Source organism: Microplitis mediator, chromosome 5, assembly GCF_029852145.1.
Source record: "Microplitis mediator isolate UGA2020A chromosome 5, iyMicMedi2.1, whole genome shotgun sequence".
Lineage (NCBI taxonomy): Eukaryota > Metazoa > Arthropoda > Insecta > Hymenoptera > Braconidae > Microplitis > Microplitis mediator.
The window spans coordinates 22960354-22984350 of record NC_079973.1 but is presented as its reverse complement, the minus strand read 5'-3'; the positions used below and the strand labels follow the sequence as shown (position 1 = coordinate 22984350).

Genomic DNA, 23997 nt, shown 5'->3' with positions numbered 1-23997 from the left:
GTTTACTAAGTCGAAATTTGGAGCCGGTTTTCACAGGACAAACTCGACTTTTTTTTATGGAGATATGAAATACATTTTCGCCTTGGTTTAGATTTAACTGGCTTACTTAGTCACGATTTAAGACGAAAAAGTTGAAATCAAGTCGAAATTGACTTGACTTATTCGACTTAATTCGACTTAAAATATAGGGAGAAAAAGTCAAAAATAAAGTAAATGATTGTCGTGCTCGAAGTATAGATGAATAAGTTTAAACTAAGATCAAAAAATACGAATAAGTTGAAATAAGTTGTAACTAAGATGAAAAAAGTTCAAAAAGTTGAAAAAAATTTAATTCAACTCGAAAAAGTTGAGATCTTATCGAGAAATCGTCGGCAAATCGATAACTTCAAAAGAAAATAAGGTGAAGCAAGCCTGAATCAAGTTTTATTTTTGACCCGGGTATTCAGTAATTCAGTCTTGGAGATGAGAGTAATCTTAATTATTTACAGTAATTTTATTTATTGACACGAATATAAGATCAAATACAAAATCAACATTTGATTTAAAAATAAATATAAACTCTATTTTTTTTACAGACATACAAAATAGTTGTCAATATGAAATTTTATTTCTGTTATAACTTGAGCGCTTGCATTGTGAATTTGATTAACAAATAATTAGACCCACAACGTTTAATCTATGACCTCACTACCCAGCCGGTTGCTTCAGAACCGAGCTAACCATCCAAAGGTTCATAATCTCCTTATATTCTTGCTTGCGTTTTCTCTCTCGTGATTGGTTCATTGTTAATTAATTGAATTTAGATGAAACGGATTCAGGTTAATGGCATCGTTGGAGACCATAGACACTTTTAAATAAAAAATTTCTGAAACGGTAAAAGTACCAATCAACCATTCAGAAATAAAACTGAATACTAAATTATTTATTTAATCTTTACTATAAAAATTTACATTCAATATAAAACTCATATTTATTTCTGAATCTGTATGAATAATTTATGTGAAATGTGCTGACTAATTTACTGCAGCGTACATGAAAACGGTTGATAAAATTATTTTTCAAATATAAAATGATTTTCACAACTGTTTTTACGGGCAAAAAAAAATTACTCGATGGTATCAAATTTCAGCCATTTTTTTATGGAACTGACACTTTAGCGTTATATTTTATCGGGTCAATTTTTAATAAATTGAAAAATGTAAAATGACATTTGGTCGTCATAAAAAGAAGGTAAATTTTTTTTTTTACCCACCGGGTATTTATTAGAACTACCAAATGTGAAACTGGTTAAAGTTAAGGTCATAATAAAAGTTTACGGCTCTGCCTTTTATTTTTTTTTATTTTCAAATTTCTTCTGCTCGCGTTCAGCGTGACTTTGAATCACTGGTGGACCACAAGTGTGATGCGAAAAAAAATATTGATGTGTTGTATATATTTTGAGCAAGTGCATACGCTCTATACTAACGTTTGTCGTGAAATATGATTTAAGATCCTATTACGATAAAAATGGATTCGATGATCGGTATACCCGCGACGTTATTATCATAAAGTAGCAATAAAAATTTATTGGCACGTTTCAGTATGCCGCGTTGTGCACCGTTACCGCGTGATAGACCATCAAGTAGCTGTGCTCATGCAAAACCGACAAGGCGAAGATTAACGTTAAAACCTCTATGATTCCCATTGCGCCCTCTGCCTGCTTTTACTTATACTCTATTTTATTTTTATAATTTTTTTTTGCCATCCTTTTCTTATAAGACATTAGTCTTGATATAAACGACATCCTTTGCAATATGACCTTAAAATAAAAATGAAAATAAATAAACAACTTGAAGTATTTCCAAAGAAAAATTGAGCCTTATCGTTTCAACTCGACGAAATAAGGCAATAACCACCTCCATCCCTGTTATGCTCGTAATACTCGGGCAGCAAACTTTTAACAAGTACTGCGGATTCACCAGCTATTACACGAAATACCCTTATTTTATTTCTCTTCTCAATAACAACTATAACGACTATGCACTATTTTAAGAGAAAACTTGAACAATATATATATATTTATATTTATAATAAGCACAATCCAACTGAACCTACTAGTGGGCTATAAAATAAAATTTATTTTGAAATTAGGGGAGGGAGGGGCAAAAGGGGGTACTTAAGGAAATACCAAGTTTTCGAGGACTCAAATACGCTAAATCTTTTTTTTTTTAATGATATTCAAAGTAAATAGAAGAAATTTTCAGTTACCGTTGAAAAAAAAATTTTTCATTTCTGCGGGCAAAGTGGGGTACCCCCTAAAAAAGGTAAAAAAAAAAAAATTTCTGGATTTTAAACGAATTTGATTAAGTTGAATTTTTTTTTAAGTAATTTACATGAAGAAAAATTATATTTTACATGTTTATAGGATACAAAAGAAGAAAAAAAATTTTTAATAGTTTTTATCATAAAACAAACGTCATTATTATTTTTTAACTGACAATTGATTTTTGAAAAAGTTTATCAAAAAAAATTCAAAGTAACGCTTAATTATATTTACAGAAGTGATTTTGGAATGTTTAAAAACCATTTAAAATATAAAATTTTTTTTATCAAATTTTGGGGGTACCCCGTTTTGCCTACCCTACCCCCTTTTGCCCCCCTTCCCTATATTTAGATAATATAATAATTTTGACGAAAAATTTTTTTGAATTGACGGTTAAGGGCATTTTCCGATAGAACCCCCCACTTTTTAAAATATTTAATGACCTTTGACTGTCAAAACAGTATTAAAATTTTATTGATTAATTAAAAAAAAATTTAAGCATTAATTGAAAAAAGGACAATGCAGTTACAATTTCGCCGAAATATAGATTTAAAAAAAAATTACTTACAGTTAAAATCAATAAGGAGTTAGACGAAATTTATTAAATAAATTTTAGCCTAAAAAATTTGACATTCTAAATTATAATATTGAAATAAGATTTTACTGAAATTTATTTAACAAATGATAAAACTCCTAATTGACATCAACTGTAAACAATTTTTTTTTTAAATCTATGTCTCGGCGAAATTGTAACTGCGTTGCCCTTTTTTCAATTAATGCTTAAACTTTTTTTAAATTAATTATCAAGACTTGAATACAGTCATTACAATTGAAAGTCATTGAATATTTTAAAAAAGTGGAGGGCACTGTTTGAGAATGGCCTTAATAAAATTAATGAAAGATGTAAACGTGTGTCCACACCGATCTTGAGGTTATAAAAATCAAAAGAAATTCAGGATAACGTGATATTTTTTACGAAAATTACTCAGGATAATGAGGGCGTTTTAGTTTCCATTAGAAAAATTATTTCATATTAATTTTCAAACTCTTTTAGAACCACAGACAAAGCGGACGGCGTCGATAAAATTTTTTTATTGAACTTTTTTTATAATAATACGTGTTGTTCTATTTAAAAAAAGCAACAGACTTATTACTTCGCGTTTGAGTTGTGCATGACTATTAGCTTACTTTTTTATTTTTCAAAGAACCCATAAATTTTTCAATCGAATTATTGAGCTTCCATTTAACAGAGTACTCGATAATTAGGTTTTCAATGTAAAGATAACAACAATTAAGTTATTAATTTATTTTTAAGTTAATTCAAGTTCCTCAGACTTCCTTAATATATTATTTAATGAATTCAAAAATATCGAGTTAAAATCTCGTCGACCGAGTTCAAGTCCTTGATTGAATGCTCTTCAATGACTCGGAATATTCAATAAACCAAAATTACATCACACAAAATAATCCAGCGGTGTTCAAATATATCTTTAAAGCCATAAACTATTTTCTGTCAAAAAGACTTAAAGTCTTCTTTAAAGTCATACAAGGCAATTTATTTGCCGAATCCGTCGACTATAGAACAACAATATACGTTTTTAGTTCCAATCAAATTCCCAAGGCTCCCTGAAAGCCGAGACAATAGAGGGTGAATCAATTTGCGAAGCAAAAGCCTCGGAGTAACGCCTCAGGAGATTTCCCTTGGTTTCATCCCTTGGCTTGGCATCTATTCCCGCGTCTCAGGGACCCGGTGTATAATGACCATCTAGGGGACCATAGAAGCCATCGGCATCATCACACCGTATCCACTCGTACACCAGTCGAATTTCGATTGTCGTCATACAGTTTATGTTGTCTCATAAGGGCTGCTGAACTTCGCTACTCTTATTCGTACTCACTCTCCTATCCTATACTATACTGTACTATACTATACTATATTACGTATAAAATAGAGTAGAGTAGAGTCGAGTCGAAGGTTATCCATGTTCTGCGAAGCGTACACGAGCTTAAGCTCAAACTGAATCCGGCACTGTAGTTGATGTAGCTTTCTCTGAAGCCATCAGTAAAGTGGCACTACCATCATCATGTATCCTCTTTCATTTTACTCAACACCATTCACCCATTCTGGCATCCAAGCATCCAACTATCCTGCCAGCCAGCCAACCAAGCATCCAACTGTACGGGGAAAACTGGTTGACGTAGGATTCCGCGCATCCAACGCTTGCGACCCTTTTATCCCTAAATCCTTCGTCCCCTGACATTCACGTATATAACGTAAATTCTCTCTATCTTTCTCTTTCTCACACACTCTCTCTCTCTTTCCCTTTTGCCATGCCGTCGAGCGTTTTGTTGATGTACGATGACGGGCCAGCCAGTTCTATCCATCAGACGTGATGTGCTCCATACCGATACCATACGCGTTCAGCCGTTATTCAAGCTCACGTATCCATTACAGAATTTTCAAAATAATAATTTTAACGTGATGTGTAAGAAAAAAAAAAAAAAAAAAAACCTAGAAACCATTAAATGTCAAAAATATTTTTTTAAACCTCGTGAATCCATATAATATTATTTTGACGCCTTTATCCCTTTCGAAATGAAATAAATAAATAAAAAGGAAAATAAAAATATGGTTATGATTCAAACAAGGGCCGTATGGGTCAGCCAGCAGGGTGGCCTGACAAATGGAGATTTGATCCACGCTGAAAATCCCAAATTGCCCGATCCATCAGCACGCTTTGCTCCAACCCGGGAGTAAGCTTTATATGCTATACGTCACTCGGAGAATTACTTGGGTTCCGTCGATACTAACGAGGATCCTTGTCAGGTTTTTTTTTTTCACGTCGATAAACTACTGACCTTTTTTATTGAAACAAAAACAAAAAATGATAAATACCGGCGCTTTTTGTAATCAATTATTTATAAAAGCATTATACCTCAATTTACTAAATGGATCGGTTCATAAAAATAAGGATTACCTGACATAAATCCTGTTATTCAATATTTAATTTAGTTAATAGTTAATTTACTCTTCGGTAAATTAAGACGTGGGATTTTAAAAAGTAATAAATAATATGAAATGGTCAAAAGATTTGTTTAAATGCAATTAAATCTATTCAAGTTTAAATAATCCAAGTACGTTATTAATGTCATACAAAGTTACATTATCACACATAGTCTAATGTCTGAGGGAAGTTATCCAAGCAGTAGCAGTAAGAGTAGCGATGCCAGTGGCGGTAGTAGATTCCAGTACTCGAGTCAACGGTCGTTTGTGCGAGTCTGTGGCCCTTGTACAATGCGCGCGATTATCATTCGTGTTCACTGGGACGAAATACATTGTCCGCGCGTGCAGCCAAAGGTATCAGACCTTACCCGGCTGACTGAATGTACGACTCAGCTACTTTAGTCACAACGAGTCGGAGTAGTGTAATCACTACGCGCCAGCCATTCCCAAACTCATTTTCACCCTCGCCCTCTCTCCCTCTTTCTCTTTCTCTCTCAACTCGACCCCTTTTTCGAACTTCTCCGATCTTTCTGAATACTAATAGTCGAGTTACATTTTGTCAATATATTTTTATCATTTATTATAATAATCTTTTTAATTTACATTTAAATAAAAAAAAGTTATGTGGTTTTTTAATTTATTTCAACGATAAAAAAGTTATGAAAGTCAAGAGCGCTTAAAATGTTATTAAAAATTATTGAAATTTATTTTTTATGAGAAATTATATTTTCATAGTGCGATGGAAAGAAATCTCTTGACCTCGGAAAGTAAATTTTTCTTTATTCCAAGACGAAGAGAAGTGTTAAAAAATAAAAACGACCCACTTTGTATATTACATGATGAGATGAGCGACGTTGACTACCGCTACTGCGAGTACTAGTAAAGTTACTTTTGGAAAATGTTAAAAAATGTCTTATCTTTATTCAGCTGTCGATTTTTGAAGCGAAGAATTTTATACGAGATTTACTATTCAAGGAGAAATTCACGAAAGTCGGATTTTTATGCACACTTATATTTGCTTTCTATTGACTTTTATCTGAGAATAATTTTCTCTTTAGATATTCTTACATATTTTAAATAAAATAACAAAAAAAAGCTTACAAAAAGAATAATAATAAAAAAATTTATTTCTCAATTTCTGGGTCCAATATTCCGCTTTTCAGTGTCATATAAAAGCTAAGATAAAATATTCGCCGATGTGAGAACATCCTTCGGGCTATTTCTCTTTTAAATTTTTCCAAAATAGAAACTCGAGGTTCTCATGGATCTTTTTTAACAAGACGGGATATTTTGTCTGTGAAAATGAGTACCGGAGAAAAAAATTCAGTGTGTAAACACAAGTGTAATAATAGCAATATCTAGAAGATTTGTCTCCGAAAATATGAAAAGAAAATTTTTTCAATATTTGAATTTATTTCTACTTAAATATTTTACCCAGCATTTTTTTTCCATCTCCATAGTAATTAACTTTTTCCTATTTAAAAAAAAAAAAAATAAAAACTTGAAGAGTAAAATAAAAAGAGAAATAAACGATTGTTTTGATAGCAAAATAAAAATAAAAGTTCCAAGTATCCAATGATACAACTTTTGTTTGTAAAATGTTAAGACGCGATTTCTAAGAGGAGGAAAAGGACTCGCTCGAGACGTAGACAGTGTTTCGAGATATCTACTTGACTTCTATCTGGTATGAGTAGTAAGGTACGGCAACAAAGTTTTCGAACGCCTGTACAGGATCTCGAGGACGCCAGTGGGAACAAACAACACGAGATGACTACGGGAAGACAAGTAGACAAGGCGAGTGTGCTTAGTTTTTCCTTTTCTTATTCTTATTCACATTCTTGTTCTTCTATTATACATATATATATGAATACAACGAACAAGAGATTTTCCAAGCGCTTCGGGTTATTGTGCCCATGGGACTTCACTCAGGGTACCCGAGGTGTCGAGACTCTGAATAAAAGAATTATGTTCACTACGATAATAACATACTTCAGCTTCATAATAATTTGTCTCCAGAAATGTCAAAGATTTATTTTAAATGTTTCATAACATAAACAATTTAATATATTGCTTATCGATTAACTAATATATCCTGACATTTGCTTAATTATAGGCATGTAGTTGATGCATAGTACCCATATATTTCCATATCGATTTAATTAGTGATATGTGAACGTCAATTAAGCCACAATAGAACCCATCTAATTAATATCTGTTATCATATCAAATGAAAATAATATTGCTTTGTAAAATTAAAATTAATTTATTTAATTTAATGACGTTAATAAAATATTTAATTAATACTCGACCAACTATTAATTAATAAAACTTTTTATCACTTTCCAAAGTATTTTATTTTTATTTTTGAACAGCACTGAGAGAAGTTTAAAAATAATTTTAAAAAGTCTACCGGCTAGAAAGTCAATCCAACTTTTGGTATGTATGATTTAATAGTTCGCGAAACATCGTCTGCTTGCGCAATATTCGTACGGTAATAAGACGCTCTTGAGTCACTTTGATCGTACCGACTATTACTAGGCTTCCAAACTTTCGTGCTGTATACTATAGGAGTATAGTCTTATTACCCGAGAAAAGTTAATGGCCCAGATCGATTGTACTTCCAATATACTATACGCTTTCACTTGCTCTTCTCTTATCTTTCACATCCGCTGTTTCTACGCCAACCGATCCCGCGACGCGCTTATTATCCATCAGCGTATTTCTTAAAGCGACATCACGTATCATCGCATTTCTCAATGCATTTATAATGCATTCCAATATGATCAATATTCACTTCCAGTTTAAATATCATTCGCTTAAAAAATTCCAATTAAATTTTTTTTTTAATTATTAAGTTATTTCTTCATCATAAATTGTAAACTTACAACTAAAAAAAAATGATCGTACATTTTTTAATTATTTTTTTATTCATCAGAAATTAAATACTTGGGGAAAAAATTTAATTAAAAATAAATATTTTACACAATATTTATTAATTTAAAAATTTTAATTACTTATCAACCGCAGCTTGCATAAATATTTAATCTATCCAAGCTCCATGTTATCGATGAATTACATTCACAGTGAAGAAAGGATTTAGTGCACCTGCACTCTCTAATAATTCTATGCACCAATGGATTTTCACAGCGTGTAGACTGCACGAGACTTGCAGAGAGCACCAGCTTGGCTAGTACACCAGCTGATGTTGCTGTACAGTGCATACGAGACACGATTAAGACACAGTCAGTGAAAACAAACACCTCGTAACATAGAACGTAGAGAGCAGCGCTGGCAATGGCTGCCTGTTCTAATGTAACGCAGTGTAATGTAAGGGTAGATGTACCGTAGAGGCTGCCAGATAGCAGTCTGCCGCGACACAGAGACCCCTGTGTCGGACATAATCCTCTACCCAGTCCCTAGTCCGTGTGTTGTGTGCAGCGACCTTAAATTGGTTGAGGGTTTCCCCTATTAGTGTCAAGGGTTCCATCAGTAAATTTCCCATTGGTTTCAGTCAATGGCCCTCTAAGCAATTATCACTTGTACTTCGAGCTAATTGCTTCACTACACTTCACATCGTAATTCTTTAATCTTCACTCTTCAATACGCGACTTTATCTACACAATTGTACTTCAATTGGTTATAAAAATCAACTCAGCAATTTTCTCCCACACAATCAGTAGTTTATTTATTATTTGCAACCAATTATTACTGATCGTTTTAACGATAAATTTATTAATGTAATATTTATTTAATTGCTTTTGTACATAGGATTATATCCTTTTGGTATAATAAACGAATTGAATTGAATAATTAGAAGGGTGAAAAACTTTCTACTAGTGTGGATTTTTCTTGTGGGTTTCTATCATTTTTATTTTATTTTGTAAACAAAAATGATTTAAATTGAAGATTTTATGAGTTCATATTAAGTCTATAAGAAGTTAATAATTAGTCCCAATCACTCATTTTTTGGACTATTTTTTAACGAGTACGAAAAGTAAAAAAAACTGACCTTCCCAAAAAGTTCTAATAAACGTCAAAAAAAATGTTCATAAATATTTTCAAATAATTTTTTATTTTTCTCCTTACTATCTGAATAATTCTGGTAAGAGTCGTAAATATTCATAATTTCTTTTTTTTAAATCTTCTTCAAACCCAAAAAATTGTCATATCAAATTATTTTTGCTATTTAATTGCTTTAGAGATTTAATTTATTTAAAAAATATATATATTGATACTTATTACAATTATAAATAAGTAATTATAATATTCAGAGTAATCTCGGTTTGTAATTAATTTATCGTAGAATGCACGCAATACCACACTGAATTTGTGTAATTATTAATTAATAATTATATTGAAACTTGTTGTTGGAAATCCGGATTAACTTTATTTTAAAAATTAATATATAATACTGAATTTTTTATCTCCAGTAAAATAAAGATTAAAAATAAATTTAAGTTTATGAAAAATAAAATAATCCACTTAAAATATTAAATGTATGAGAAAAATAATAGACAGTTAAAATGCATAATAATTATTCTGATAATAACAACAATGATAACGATAATGATAATAGTCAATATTTATAATGAATTTATGTTGTATAAGGTACACAACAAATATGGTAATAATTTAGTATTTTATTAATAATTATATTACAATATTACAATGTGCCTTTTAAAAGCCAGGATATCCTGGTTTCCTCGTACTCAACGTTATTTATCCCCGCGCCGATAAATTCAAAAGCCACGCGTTAATGAAATAAATCCCTTGAAAATGGTATCGCCGCCACAACTACTAGCCCCTATGTAATGATCATATATGCCCATATACCCACACATTTATGTCCTTACACTCAGCCATGGACATTTTGATTTTCACATGAACACAATCGTATATAAAAATCTCACCAAGGATTCAGGAGATAGATTGTGGCGTCAAAGTCCGACACACAAGGGCCCGAGGGAAAATAGACAAAGCTTTACGTCTCTCTTAGGGTTAAATTGACTGAAGTTTCCCGTCGAATACGTACCAACACTGACACACATACAACCCAATTAGGAATGATTTGCTCCTCTGCTTTTGACATCAAAGTCTTCGCTTATTACCTTAAGTGAAGTTTATTAATTTATGTATTTCTTTAATTTTTAATTTACTATATAGGGGAAGGGGGGCAAAAGGGGGTAGGGTAGGCAAAACGGGGTACCCCCAAAATTTGATAAAAAAAAATTTTATATTTTAAATGGTTTTTAAACATTCCAAAATCACTTCTGTAAATATAATTAAGCGTTACTTTGAATTTTTTTTGGTAAACTTTTTCAAAAATCAATTGTCAGTTGAAAAATATTAACGACGTTTGTTTTATGATAAAAATTATTAAAAATTTTTTTTCTTCTTTTGTATCCAATAAACATGTAAAATATAATTTTTCTTAATGTAAATTACTTACAAAAAAATTCAACTTAATCAAATTCGTTTAAAATCCAGAAATTTTTTTTTTTTACCTTTTTTAGGGGGTACCCCACTTTGCCCGCAGAAATGAAATTTTTTTTTTTCTACGATAACTGAAAATTTCTTCTATTTACTTTGAATATCATTAAAAAAAAAAAGATTTAGCGTATTTAAGTCCTCGAAAACTTGGTATTTCCTTCAGTACCCCCTTTTGCCCCTCCCTCCCCTCTATATATTTATCGGTATACAAATAACTTTCGAAGCCCAAACTAATATTCGGTTTAATTATTTAAAGATTTAACAAATTTCTTTATCATGATCATTGTTAAGTCAACAGCTGTCAGAATACACAAGCAGCTGGATCAAATGTAGCCGGAGGTTGTTCTCTTAAAAATGTTTTAATTAAAAAATTAAAAAAAAAATGATTTTTTTAAAACAAAAAAAATACACATTTTTTCTACCGAAATTTTTTTTAGTTTAGTTCTTTCTCTTGATTCGTTGTGTAGACTTTTATTTTACTCTTTCTGCTAACGTCATTTTTATTCTTGTCCAGCGAGCTGAAGTCACAAAAAGAAAGAATTTTAAAAAAAGTTAAAAATTTAAAAAAAAATACGAACTAAAAAAGCAAACGCACACACGTGCACTTTTGTATTATAAACGATTGCATTCGTAGGCAAATGAGTTTGAAAAAAAAAAAGGGACGTAGGTAGATATCAGTATCACGACATTAAGCTCCTGCGTAGGTGCCTTGGCGCAGAATGTTTATGTTCAATATTTATATTCAGAAAGAAAAATAAATTCCAACTCAACCAGATAGTCTATCGAGTTTTAATATATTTATGGAAAAAAAAATTTTATATATATTTTCAAGTCTTGAAAACATTATTTTATCAGTAGTAGAAGTCGTATAGGGAAAAAATGAGAAACGAAAGTAGATGAAGAATAAAATGGGATAAAAATTTTCTGAAAATAATTTCAGTAGTGTATATTATTATATAAGTACAGCACCGCTATTTCTTATGTATATAATAGCGACGGTTTATGTTACAAAAGCAATTTAGTTTGTGCGATGACACTACACTGCTCAGATGTGTCTTGGAGTTCAGCCAAAAAATACAACACGCAGATAATATCATCTCGAGGATGTCAAATAGCTAGGATTATTACGCGAAATGAACTTACGTCTAGTCTCTATAAAAATTTAAATAATCTCACAATCATTACAATTTAATAATAACTATTTATTTTTTTTTTACGTTATCAAAACAATAGGATGTTTATTTATATTTTCAATAACATTTAATGGTTTTATTTTTTTTTTATTTGTTTATTTTGATAATATTCCGGCTGCGTCTACGGGCAAATCGAAATCCGCATTTCTTCGTTTTGCTGACCGAAAATTGTGTAAACATGAAAACGTGCTAAAAACTAGGTTTGTTATTTTATATTTCAAACCCGTAGCTTTAAAAGCCTCGAAAATTATCAATAAAAAACTTTGTTCCATACAAAAGTCTATTATTTTATTTTTTTAATGTTTACTTTTCTTAAATTGAACAGTTAAATTAAATGACAAATAAATAACCTGATTTTCAGTACAAATAAAAATAATTTGAAGATATATTATTTAGAATATCTAATGAAAATAGCTTTGTGGAGTATCGAGTAGAAGTGAAGCAGTGAAGAAACAAGTAGACAACAAGCTAGCGTTTGAGGGCATGATTCGAGCGAGAAACTTGACTCGTTACCGGTCGCCTCGTTACCGTGTCGAAAACCCCGTTAATAGGGTTTCCAAATAATTTACAACTGAGTTCTCGGTTCTACTCAGATGTCCAACGTGAGGTCATTCAAATTTTAGTTCAAACTCTCAAGCCCGAGCCTCTATACTTGTTCTCTATATTTGTTTTGGTATTAAATTTACAAACTTTATAATAGTCCTCTATTATTCATAAAAAAAAAAAAAAAATTGCTTTATAAATTTTGTTCGATAGTTCGAACTACTGTTCTACCTCTCAAACAATTATCTGAAAGTTCCAACAAAATATAATACATCAATTTGAATAATTATTATTATAACGAAGTGGTAAATAATGATCTTTAACTTCCCGCTAAGAAAATCAATGATTTTAGAAAAATTCGGGAAGTTATTGTTTTCATTCCGATTTTCAAAAATCGAGTTTTCATCAGATGTCGACGTTTTGAGTTCGTAGGAAGCTATTATGACTATTTTCAGATTGATGTCCGAGTGTCTGTATGTATGTGTGTAAACTCTTTGTAACTTTTTAACTAATGAACCGATTTGAATGGTTAAGGCGGCAATCGAAAGAGCTTGTTCGCCATCAACTTTCCTGAAAATTTCAGATCATTTAATCGAGTAGACTCGAAAATATTGGCGAATTACGATAAAAAGAAATTTTTTTTTCTTAGTTTTTTATTAATTTCTCAGAAACGACTTAAATGATTGACTCCAAAATCTAATCAGCTCTAGAACTTAATAAAGCGCATCAATTGCCGCCTTAGCCATCTCAATCGGTTAATTTGTTCGAGAGATATCGCGGGAGAAAGAAATGCCAAAAAACGGTTTTTTTCGAAAACAATAGCATACAAAAGTATTTTCGAGCTCAAGGAGCGGGAAGTTTTGGGGCTGGCCCGCAGGGTCAACCGATAGACCGATTTTTTTTTCTTGCTAGTACTGGAATAAATATTTCCGCGATTTTTATTAATTAGGTAACTAAAACTTGATACTAAATTTTTAAATTATATTTTAAACAAATAAAATAATTTAATCAAAATTTAGTGTTGACTTAGACTTTAAAAGGTTGTGAGTATTAAAATTGTAAGTTAATTTAAAATTTTAATAAAATCAACGTACTTTGTCATTATGACTCGAAGAGAAAGCAATTATAACTCGTATTCTGTGATTTCATCCCTTAAGGATATTTACAAGGAAAACTATATAGCTTCTTCACCACTCATTGCACATCCATTTCTATTTGCCCTTCGTCTTCTACTTCTATTTCCACTCCTCTTCTTCTCTCCCTACTGCCTTTCACTGAGCTTGTTCATCTAGATCTCTTGCACCCTAAAATTGTCATCTCGGCAGATAATTTCAATAGGGAGAGAATGAGAGAGTCTACGTCTCAAGTTGCCTGCTGAGGAACTTGAGCACAAACTCAAGCTTCACTTCTTATTTAGTAACTTCTAAATTACCTAGTCGATTTCAGATAAAAGTTTAAAGTTAAATACACCTACAACTATGTCTATATATATTTATGATCGTGATCATGATCACTGATCAAATATCTCAGTGTAGTGCCATGTGGTAAATAAAAAAAATGAAAAATAAGTAAGAGTGTAATGATAAAAGAAGAATAGCTGTAATCTTCAATCGATGTCAAGGGGGCGCTTGTGATGTTTAAGTGAAAATGATAAAGAATTTTATTTTTTCATATATATGTATGTCAAAAGTTTACTTAAGCATTCTCACTTCATGTCAATTTTATATTTTTATTTTTATATTTTTTTCTCCCTAAATTTTTTACCCTCAAACTGTCTCACTCTCTCTCGAATCCACTTATTTGGTGATCGATGGATAACTTGGTTGTATTCTTAAGCAATCAACTTTGTATTATACGAGAAATCACGGTGGTATTTTTCTTTATTTCCTCAGATTGTTATTTTTATTTATTTTTCTTCGTAAATTTATCAAGACGATGACGGATGAAGATGACTTGACTGCTGGGAAAAGCTGACTCCACATATAATAATTAATTCTAACGTCATCAAATTTATCCCAACAATACGAGCATTATCCAATCATTTATTATACTTATTTATTTATAAAATACTGTTTATATTAACAGGAATCGATAGTTCAATTAAGTAGATAAATGATGTAAATTTTTTTTCATACGGAAACGTAATTATCGACAAAAGCACTTAATAATCTTTCATGCTAATATTGTCATTGGCGTACCAGACTCGCCCTTTATAACGCTATATTACTGGTGGCTCATTGTGCAAGCAGCGAGCCCTACTACCCCTGCTACCTGCCGGGAGCATCCAGATAATGGAGTCTCGGATACTTATATACGGTTAGTCAAAATGCCAGAGGCCGGTCGGATCAATAACACATTACGATAAATAATTAATAGTCACCTGTGTGTCGATCTAACGCGTTCCCGGAAGTACTGCGTGGCTTTGAACTTCTCCCTTTTTTTTCATGTGTGCGTGTCTATTACACACATGGTTGCGTCAATCGATATCGCGGTGAATAAAAAATGAAATAAAATAAAATAGCGTAGTATTGAGTGTGTCGTGAAAGGGAATATAAAAAAAGGGTGTCTGGCCTTTGTTGACAATTAACTTGATGTGATACCAACGGTGATAGTGTTTCACTTAAAATAATTATTATAAAATATTTACTAAATATACAAAAATTCAGTGAAGCAAAATATTTTTTTAAATCAAAATCTACAAATAAATTTTACTACACAGAAAAAAAGAATTTCTGGGCGCAAGAATTTTTTTGTATTATAAATTGAACACAAAAATTTTCTTGGGACGAGAAAAAATTTATTGACTCAAAAAGTTTTTTTTTGCTCTGAGAAAATTCATTCTCGCCGTAAGAAAATTTCTGTTTTCAATTCATAATGCAAAAAATTTCTTGGGCTGGGAAAAAATTTTCTTGGGGCGAGTAAAAATTTTTTGTGTCAAGAAATCCTTTTTTTCTGTGTATGTATTTTCATATCAAAAAATTTAATGATAATAATGAAATTTTTTTCTCATGTAATTTTTATTAGAAAATTTTTCAATAATTAACTTGAGAGTAAAAAAGTTCAATAAAGCTTTCATTTCCTTGTCGTTTATATTTTGGTAGCAGTACAAAGAAAACTCGCACACAAAGGAAGATATTTTATTTTTTATTTTCTTAAACTTTTTTAATTTTATTTTTATTTACCTCGACTAATAAAAAATTTTAAAACCATCGGTGCAAATATTGTGAACCAATTAATCAATAAAACCACATGGATAAATAAAAACAGAGAAAAAAAAATAATTAGGAGTGAATAAAAATGAGTATAAGGCGCAAGTGGGTGCATAAAACATTAATGGGTAAGAATAAAGCTGAGTAAGAATAAAGTTAATCACAAAGAGAATTTCGTATTTAACGAATAATTAGACGTAGACTGTGTACACGCAGTGGGGTAGTTTAACGCGATGTTAAGGGCCAAGGTTTTCGAATAGATTTTCCCTTGTGGCGTACAAGTAAACCTCGCACACTTAGACATCATGTACACGTACTCAATATTAACTCATACTCTTTCTTACTGAACTCAACTTTATTTTATAAATATACATGTACTCTCTCTTACTCACTTTCTCTACTCTCAAACTCTGGTCGCGAGCGTATAGTCTGGATTTAAACTCACCGTAAAATACCAGGGTAGTGCTATACTATTTCTCGACAACTTTGAACGCATACCAATTACCGAGGTACAGGCCAGCTTCGTTTACGATCCCCGGAAGGGCCCATTTCCTGTCGCGCTGAATTATAAATTACCTCCCGTATAACCGAGGATACCCAGTATAATCATAATCACTATTTTTATGCAAAACTAATATTCTCCCTTGTAAATAAGAATTTTGTTTACTTTTTTAAAAAATATAAAACGATAAAATAGTAGTGTATTTATTTTTTGTATGTATATATAATTTTGGTGTAGTAAAATAAAAAAAAGTAAAATCTCGTTAAAAATTACGCCTCTAAGGCTTGAAGATATTTAGTAAATCCTCTTAGCAGCGAATGGTATTCCCGTTAAATTGGAAAGATAGAACCACGAGTGTCGGCAGTAGACTATAATCGATCCACCTTCCACCTCATACTATACACACCCAAGGACTCAGGAGAGACTTCAATTTTAATCTACAACTTTTTTATTTTTTCAGCTCCTGTACTTTAAAACATGATTTACTTTTTTAAAATTTAATTAATAAATATCCTTTGAAAATAGTCAAAAAAAAGAAAATTTTCTTCGATTTTTAATTAAAAATAGTTGACTTGAATTTGTTGTATGAAGAAACTTTATCTGTCGTAAAAATGTTGATAAAAAAAAAAATGAAAAATAACTAGTTTAAATTTTTTAATTATTGGATAATGTATTTTTATTCTGAGTTACTCTCAGAATTAATTATTGTGATTAAATTTCAAGAACAACGGATTTAAATTACAAGTAAATACTGTTACTGCTTCTGGCATAACGAGATACAAATTTCAACCGTTGATTTTATACTTACTTTCCCTGTTTATTCATTATTATTATATTCGGTTTGTAACGAAAAACGCGGAAAGGCGACAACAAACTTTCGACGACTTTCATCTCTCCCAGACAGCATCATGAGTCCGAGGAAGAGATTACGGGTAGGGGTAAGAAGAAAAAAATAGAAATAAGGAAAATAAAATTCTTAAACAACACAGTAGCCGGGAGTAAGGCGTCGTTACGGTTGAAGAAAAGTCGCCGAGCCGGGCAGGGGGCAAAAAGGTTAGGTCGGAGGATCTGCTACAGACGTGCTTGTGTTGTCAACAATTCCCTTGAGAAAAAAAATAAAGTAAACTGAGAAGGATAGATGAAAAAAAAAGTAAAGGGGCAGACACGAGCGATCCAGTTTGAATAAGTAGTTACCAGCCTAATAGCAGCGCTGGACTCTGACGGTAACTGAATACACAATTTTATTTAAACATGTTTACTAAAGAGCACAAAAGGTTTCACAACAAAAAAAAATTACCCCTCAAATTAAGCAACCATAAACACCTTTAACGCTAGTAGAATTTCGACCATCAGACGGACATAAAACGATTTCACGAAACAACACTTTTTCCCATCCTCCTGCAAGCCCCTTCTGTACAGTTAATTTCGTGTGTTCTTTTTTTTGTTCTTTACTTTTTGACTCCCGAAACTACGAACGTGCATCCTCGGGAAATAATTTATGACTAATCGATAAACGAACTTTTCACGCCGGTCCTAACTTTTATCAGAGCAGAAAACTCTCGAGAACATTGTTTGATAGAAATTTTCACAAAATGCGATATCCCAACCTACTTGTTTCCAATGAAGATGAATAGCCCCGAGCCCTTTTTCTGCAGTATCAAAATTCTCTTTAATCCCTTTCGTATTTGCACTCAACCTCGCTTATTTATATTTATTTTTCCGATTTTTTATTTATATTTACCGTTTTTTATTTGAAAAAGTTTCAATGCATAAATTCCGAGCACGGTATTGAGAGAGCGTAAAAAAATCGATTGAATAAATCCGCGATAATTCCCGGACGTCATTTCGCACCGCAAAGCATCATTTATCGAATCCATACCTCACATTCAATACTTTGTATTCGCTATTATCACAATAACAATAAAAAAATACAAAAAGTACGTTAAAAATTTTACCTTTTTTCATTTCAAAAATCAACAAAATATTTTTTTACGCTGAACAAAACCGAAACTCATTTTTTTTTTATTATTTTACATAAAATCCGGGTAAATATTGAAAATCTCTGTTGACTTTCCTCTTGAAATATCTTTCATAAAATCAAGTGACTCTCGAAAAATAAAAAGGAAAATACCTAAAAAAAAAAGCCCGTGTTAAATCGCAATTATTTACATAAAAACTCCAGCTTACAGTGAAACCCCATTTTTTTCTATCCCTAAACCTTCATACTTACCCATTAAACCTTGATATTTCACTGTAATATCGTCGTAGCTTTCACAATCTTGTAATTAAAAATATTTAATAAACCGAGCCTGCAACCTAATTAAATAAATTTACCGTAAAAAATTATTCTCCATAATTTGCTCCATCCCCTATCCCCTAACGATAATAACCGGTATTTCTCCCTGCGTTAAACTTTATAACCAAATTCTCATTACAAACTTTATAAACACAAAATTACTTCTGCTACGCATTGCGAGATTACAGGGCTGTTTACTGTGCGTGTCCCGAGTAATCAGTAGACTAAAATTACCCACATCCATTTATACATACATATGTATGTATATATATTTATTGAGTGTGCGTTTGTGATTATCAGTAAATTAAACGGCGATTCGAGGTGGTCTTTTGGCTCTCAACGACCGACGATTAACTACTACTTCCACACCTTTACTTGTACCAATAAGCTCAAAACTGTAATCTCTAAGCTTCATACACCGGTTCATCGAAGCTTTCGCGCTTCGAAAGCTTCACTTACTCCCTAACTTACAAGTCTTCACTTTATCTAACTTCTCTGCAGTATATTCTAGCCTATGTACTATCAACTACTGCAACAACTACTAACGTACTCATGTTTTCTCGTCTGTGGCATTAACTACTAGCTACTTTGCTGCACGATGTATAACCTCATTGTATTTTAACTATAATACTAATAGCAGACTAGACTGCAATGTTTCATTACTACACTACCATTACTACTACAACTACAATATACAAGTACATATAACATAACTAGGAGGCTTGTTTTGTACAACTAAACACGAGTACATACAAGAGAACACGATAATCATAGCTCTGGACTTGTCATCAACACATCTAACCCCACTAGTCTAAAAGTATAACACGCTGTATTATTACTGTTTTTTGTTCCACCCTCACTCATTTTCATCGGCTTGTAACTCTTGTCTTTGCACCGACTACTATTGTTGTTATTTTTACTGTTTATATTTTCCCTCTACTTGGCTTATTAAAATTAAACTTTTGCAGTGGTAATTTAGTCGTTCAAAGAAAAAAGACTCGTGAAAAAATATTTTTAAATGAGAGATCCTTATCCCCTTTAAAAATAATATTTCATTTGCGTGTCACACCAAACAAACTATTATTACTATTATTTTTATGTTTTTACCAACATTTTATGTGCATGGTGTTCCTTTTTAGCGACACTTACCGTTTAATTTATATTGCATTACATTTACATTTTTATACAACACTTTTCCCGCGAAATATGTCGTATGTTATACTATAGTGATAACACTTCTAGTATTTAAACCCAACACCATAATTAAAAGATTTAAAAATAAACTGTAATATTAATTTGTTTATATTTCGGAGTTTATAGTTTATGATTAATTAGTATCAAAGTACACAGAGAAACTAACTAATATTATAGATGATTTATGGGTAATTAACTCAAGCTGATTTAGACGTACGGTCGATACAAGTTGTAGCTCTTGGTAACGGTAATCAAGGATACCTTCAGAGGAGAAACAAGACTCATGTATCTCAAATCTCAAGTGTATATTTTATATATCGCTCTCTCTTCATCTATATATATAGACAGATAATATATGTGTATATAAATGTACCGAGAACACAGTGAAATCAAGGGTGCCACCTGGTTACACGGCGACGCTTATTACTGCAGTAATATCACCGTTGACTTGTGCTGCCAATCTCTGGTACAACTCTACTCTCGATACTCGCCCAACTGTAATTTAATCTGAAGCAAACGAGAGCTTGGGGTGCGCTCGAGGGGAATAATCATAATTACGAGATGTTACTCGAGTGGCTTTAATTTCTTGTACGTTTCTCCTTTACCGTATATACACGATTTCTGGTTTCCTTCCCCGGCTTTATACTTACCATCTTATACCTACATCTACCTACGCCTACCCCTACATCCGACTATATACATTAACTATTATATTTATCATCTAATAATTGTAACTGTCTGCTTTCTGTTCTCTCTCCCTTAGTATTCCCTACATTATTTCTTATTCGTTTAACGTTAATGACTTTCCAATTTACCTTACAGTAACTTATGACTGTGTATTCGTATTATTAAGTCATAACATAAAAACATACTTATTTTAGGCAAACAACTTAACATCATAATCGAATCGTCATTCAATGATTCTTATTGATCTAAAAATAATTCAGTGTTTTATTTGTGACAAATATATCGCGTTACTAATTCCAAAAAGACATAATTTTATACGCCCTTTTGGTTTTAAGGAGCTTTAAGAAGATCTCTAAACTAAAAGACGTATATTACACATTTCAATTGCGAAGCAATGAGACGTTTTCTGTTAACGCTTACTCAGTTCCATATTCATTCATGTAAAAATTATATTTACGCTTATTCAAATATGCTTAAATATGTAATAAAAAAAAAAGTACCTAAAAAGAAACTGTGATGTCCGTCAGCATGTGTGGATGTGGGTAAACACAATAATTTAATAAATGCCCGAGTCGAAATTTAAATCGTAGATTGAACGTACAAGACGTTGAAAACGTAAATTCAACCTTTGAAGACGTAAATAGTCGTAAAACGTATTTGAGACGTAGTTGACGTAAGAAAACGTAAATAAGACTTGCGTAATTATAAATTGTAGACACAACCTTTCAAGACTGGCAATAAAACAATTAAACTATATCGGAAACATTTTTGTCTACAAGCTTCTAAGTAGTCCGTAAGACCCAAAAAAAGCTCGAGAAACTGGGCTTCAGTAAAGTTGTCTCCTGCAAGGCCCAAAATATTTTTCTACAGCTGCTTAGAATTTTTATTTCTTGTCTTCTAGCTGCTAGACATGACTTTTGGCAATGAAATGTTTCCGACATAGTTTAATTGTTTTATTGCCAGTCTTGAAAGATTGTATCCACGATTTATGATTACCCAAGTCTTATTTACGTTTTCGTACGTCAACTACGTCTAAAATACGTTTTACGACTATTTACGTCTTCAAAGGTTGAATTTTCGTTTTCAACGTCTTGTACGTTCAATCTACAATTTAAATTTTGACTCGGGTGCACAACCGATTAATCTATTTTATTTGTTATTACACTCAAATTCTTGAATAGAAGAACTCGTTTGAAAATCAGTATCCAAATTTTTGAATTTGGATACCGAAAAATTGGAATTAGTAATGCGATATAGATGGAGGAGATAAGCTCATATTATTTATTTAAAAAATAAATATTCAATGCAATTAATTAACGTGCTGAAACGTTTTAAAATACGTATAATTATTAACGAGCTTGTAATTATAAATCCGCTGAAAATAATAGTAACAATTATATCCACAAAGTTTAAAGGTACAAAAAATGAATTATTTAAAATACAAATTAATATCTCTCTATATTAAATTCATCAATCATTTACATGCTTTTTATTTGAAACCGTTCGCGTTTACACATACACCCAGCTAAATATATCGTCAATTTATACGCCACTCAAATCAATATTCACAAAATAAAATACATGAGCGATAAATAAAACTGATGATAAATTTTAGATTGAGATTTTATAATTTAATTATGATGATAAAATAATAAATCATAATAATTATAAATCAATTAATCTCGAGTTCGAGTGTTTGTAAAAGCTCTCACTATGGATATTATTTTTAGGACATAATGAATGCCCGTGAGTATAAAATTACTCATGAACTAATTTTCCCTCTTCAACACTATTGCCGACAACTACATTTGCCCAACAGGCAACTAAAACAAAGTAAGTGTAGTTCATCAAGACACTAATTTTCTAATTGAAAAAAATTTCCATGCGATAGATTTAATTTAACTAGAGATAACCCAAAAATAAAAAAAAATCCCCATGTGCAATTTAATCGTGTCATCGTCAATTGGTTTCCGCCCTCTCAACTTCAAATCAATCCATTACGGTGTCTGCAAAAGTATATATGTGTTGAGTAATAGAGAAAAATAGTGGCGGGTACAAGGTACAGAGTACAGAGCCCAGAATAGTAAACGTACGTGTCAGTTTTTTCCACCGTTCAAATAAATCTGGTGTCTTTTTAAAGCTCGTGAATACCGTGGGCAGTGCGACGCTTTTCACATTGCACAAGGCTTTTCATTATTGCACTGGCCGTAGACAACACGTCTGCAAAGTATCGTACTTTTTTTTACTCGTCACTTTACAACACGCCAAACTCTTCAATCGTGGTCTTCATTCACTCCCCCATGCTCTCGTGTACACTGTACCCATGCAACAACTACCTTTTCATCTTCTACATCCAACTTCGCACACTTCGGCACTACCATCTACTGGCTCTATCCATTCTCGTATTTGCAACGTATTCATCCTCTGATAGGTTTGAAACTTGCTTTAAAAGAGGCTTTGTTCGTGCCAAAAGCTTCACTCTCCGATACTCCAATAGTTTGTATACGTCAACTATGTTCATACGTACATTCATCCATACATATATAAAGTTATATATTAGTTTGTAATGACGCGCTGGAGCTTATACTTAACTCAACAAAACTGATGTCATGCAAGTTCCGTATAATTTCCGTGAGGTATTTCATAAACTTCCTGATTGATTGTAAAACTCTCGACTATTGAAATTTTTCGGTATTTGTTTACTTCACTTGTACTTTTTTTTACTGACATAAAAAGGAATTTGAAATTTAATTAAAACACAATAAAATAAGTGTTTTTTTTTAAATTTGATAAAGTTTCAAAAGCTCTAACAAGTGATTAAAAGTATGAGATGTATGTGGAATTTGTTTATTCATGTAGTATTTTTTTATTTTTGCTGTTGCAGTTCAGGAGGAAGCGGAAAAACAAAACGAGGATGTGGAGAGTTTTCTGAACAATGAGGGTGGTTAGTTTGTTTGTAATGTTGTTTACTAAAGTAGACATTGTTTGGTTGCTATGCTCTGTTGTAGAAACAGCGGTGGTGTTACAGAGATAGCGGTAGTGGTAGTGGTAATAGTAGATGTTAAGTAAATTAAGGGCTTAATGTTACAGGAGAAATTGAAGATGAGAATGATGAAGAGAATGAGGAAGAAGATAATGCTGTTGAGTGGGAGGAAACGAAATTTGATTTTAAAGAATTTATTCATAGGTAATTTTGTAAAATATTTATAGTTAATTAATACCGGTTTAAACTTATGTCGTTTCGTGAAGTTACAAATTACTTACTCGGAGTAAGAGTGTCTTGATACCCGACCCTAAGGCTTAGCAAATTCTTATATATTGCGTTACTAATTCCAAGAGGACATATTTTTATACGCCCTTTTGCCTTTAAGAAGCTCCTCAAAATCAAAAGGGCGTTTTTTTTTTAATACCAATCGTTTTGTACTTTACAGTAAAAAATTGAAGAAAAAAACATTTAAAAGCCAAAAGAGCGGTTAATTTAAATTAGCCGCCCTTTTAGTTTAAAAATTTTTAGCTTTAAAATAAGTCCTCAAAACGATCGGCATTAAAAAATATTTTTTTTTTTTTCAGTAAATTG

General features: G+C 31.7%; 1 protein-coding gene across 2 annotated transcripts in view; it reads left to right on the top strand.

Moving 5' to 3' along the window:
- The window catches only part of LOC130668461 (protein timeless homolog), a 107613-nt gene that overhangs the window by 69954 nt on the left and 13662 nt on the right, over nucleotides 1-23997 (top strand). For both annotated transcript variants that reach the window (XM_057470765.1, XM_057470764.1), the window contains exons 14-15: nucleotides 23305-23364; nucleotides 23511-23607. In XM_057470765.1, coding sequence (XP_057326748.1) covers nucleotides 23305-23364; nucleotides 23511-23607 — 157 coding nt within the window. The remainder of the gene's footprint in view (nucleotides 1-23304; nucleotides 23365-23510; nucleotides 23608-23997) is intronic.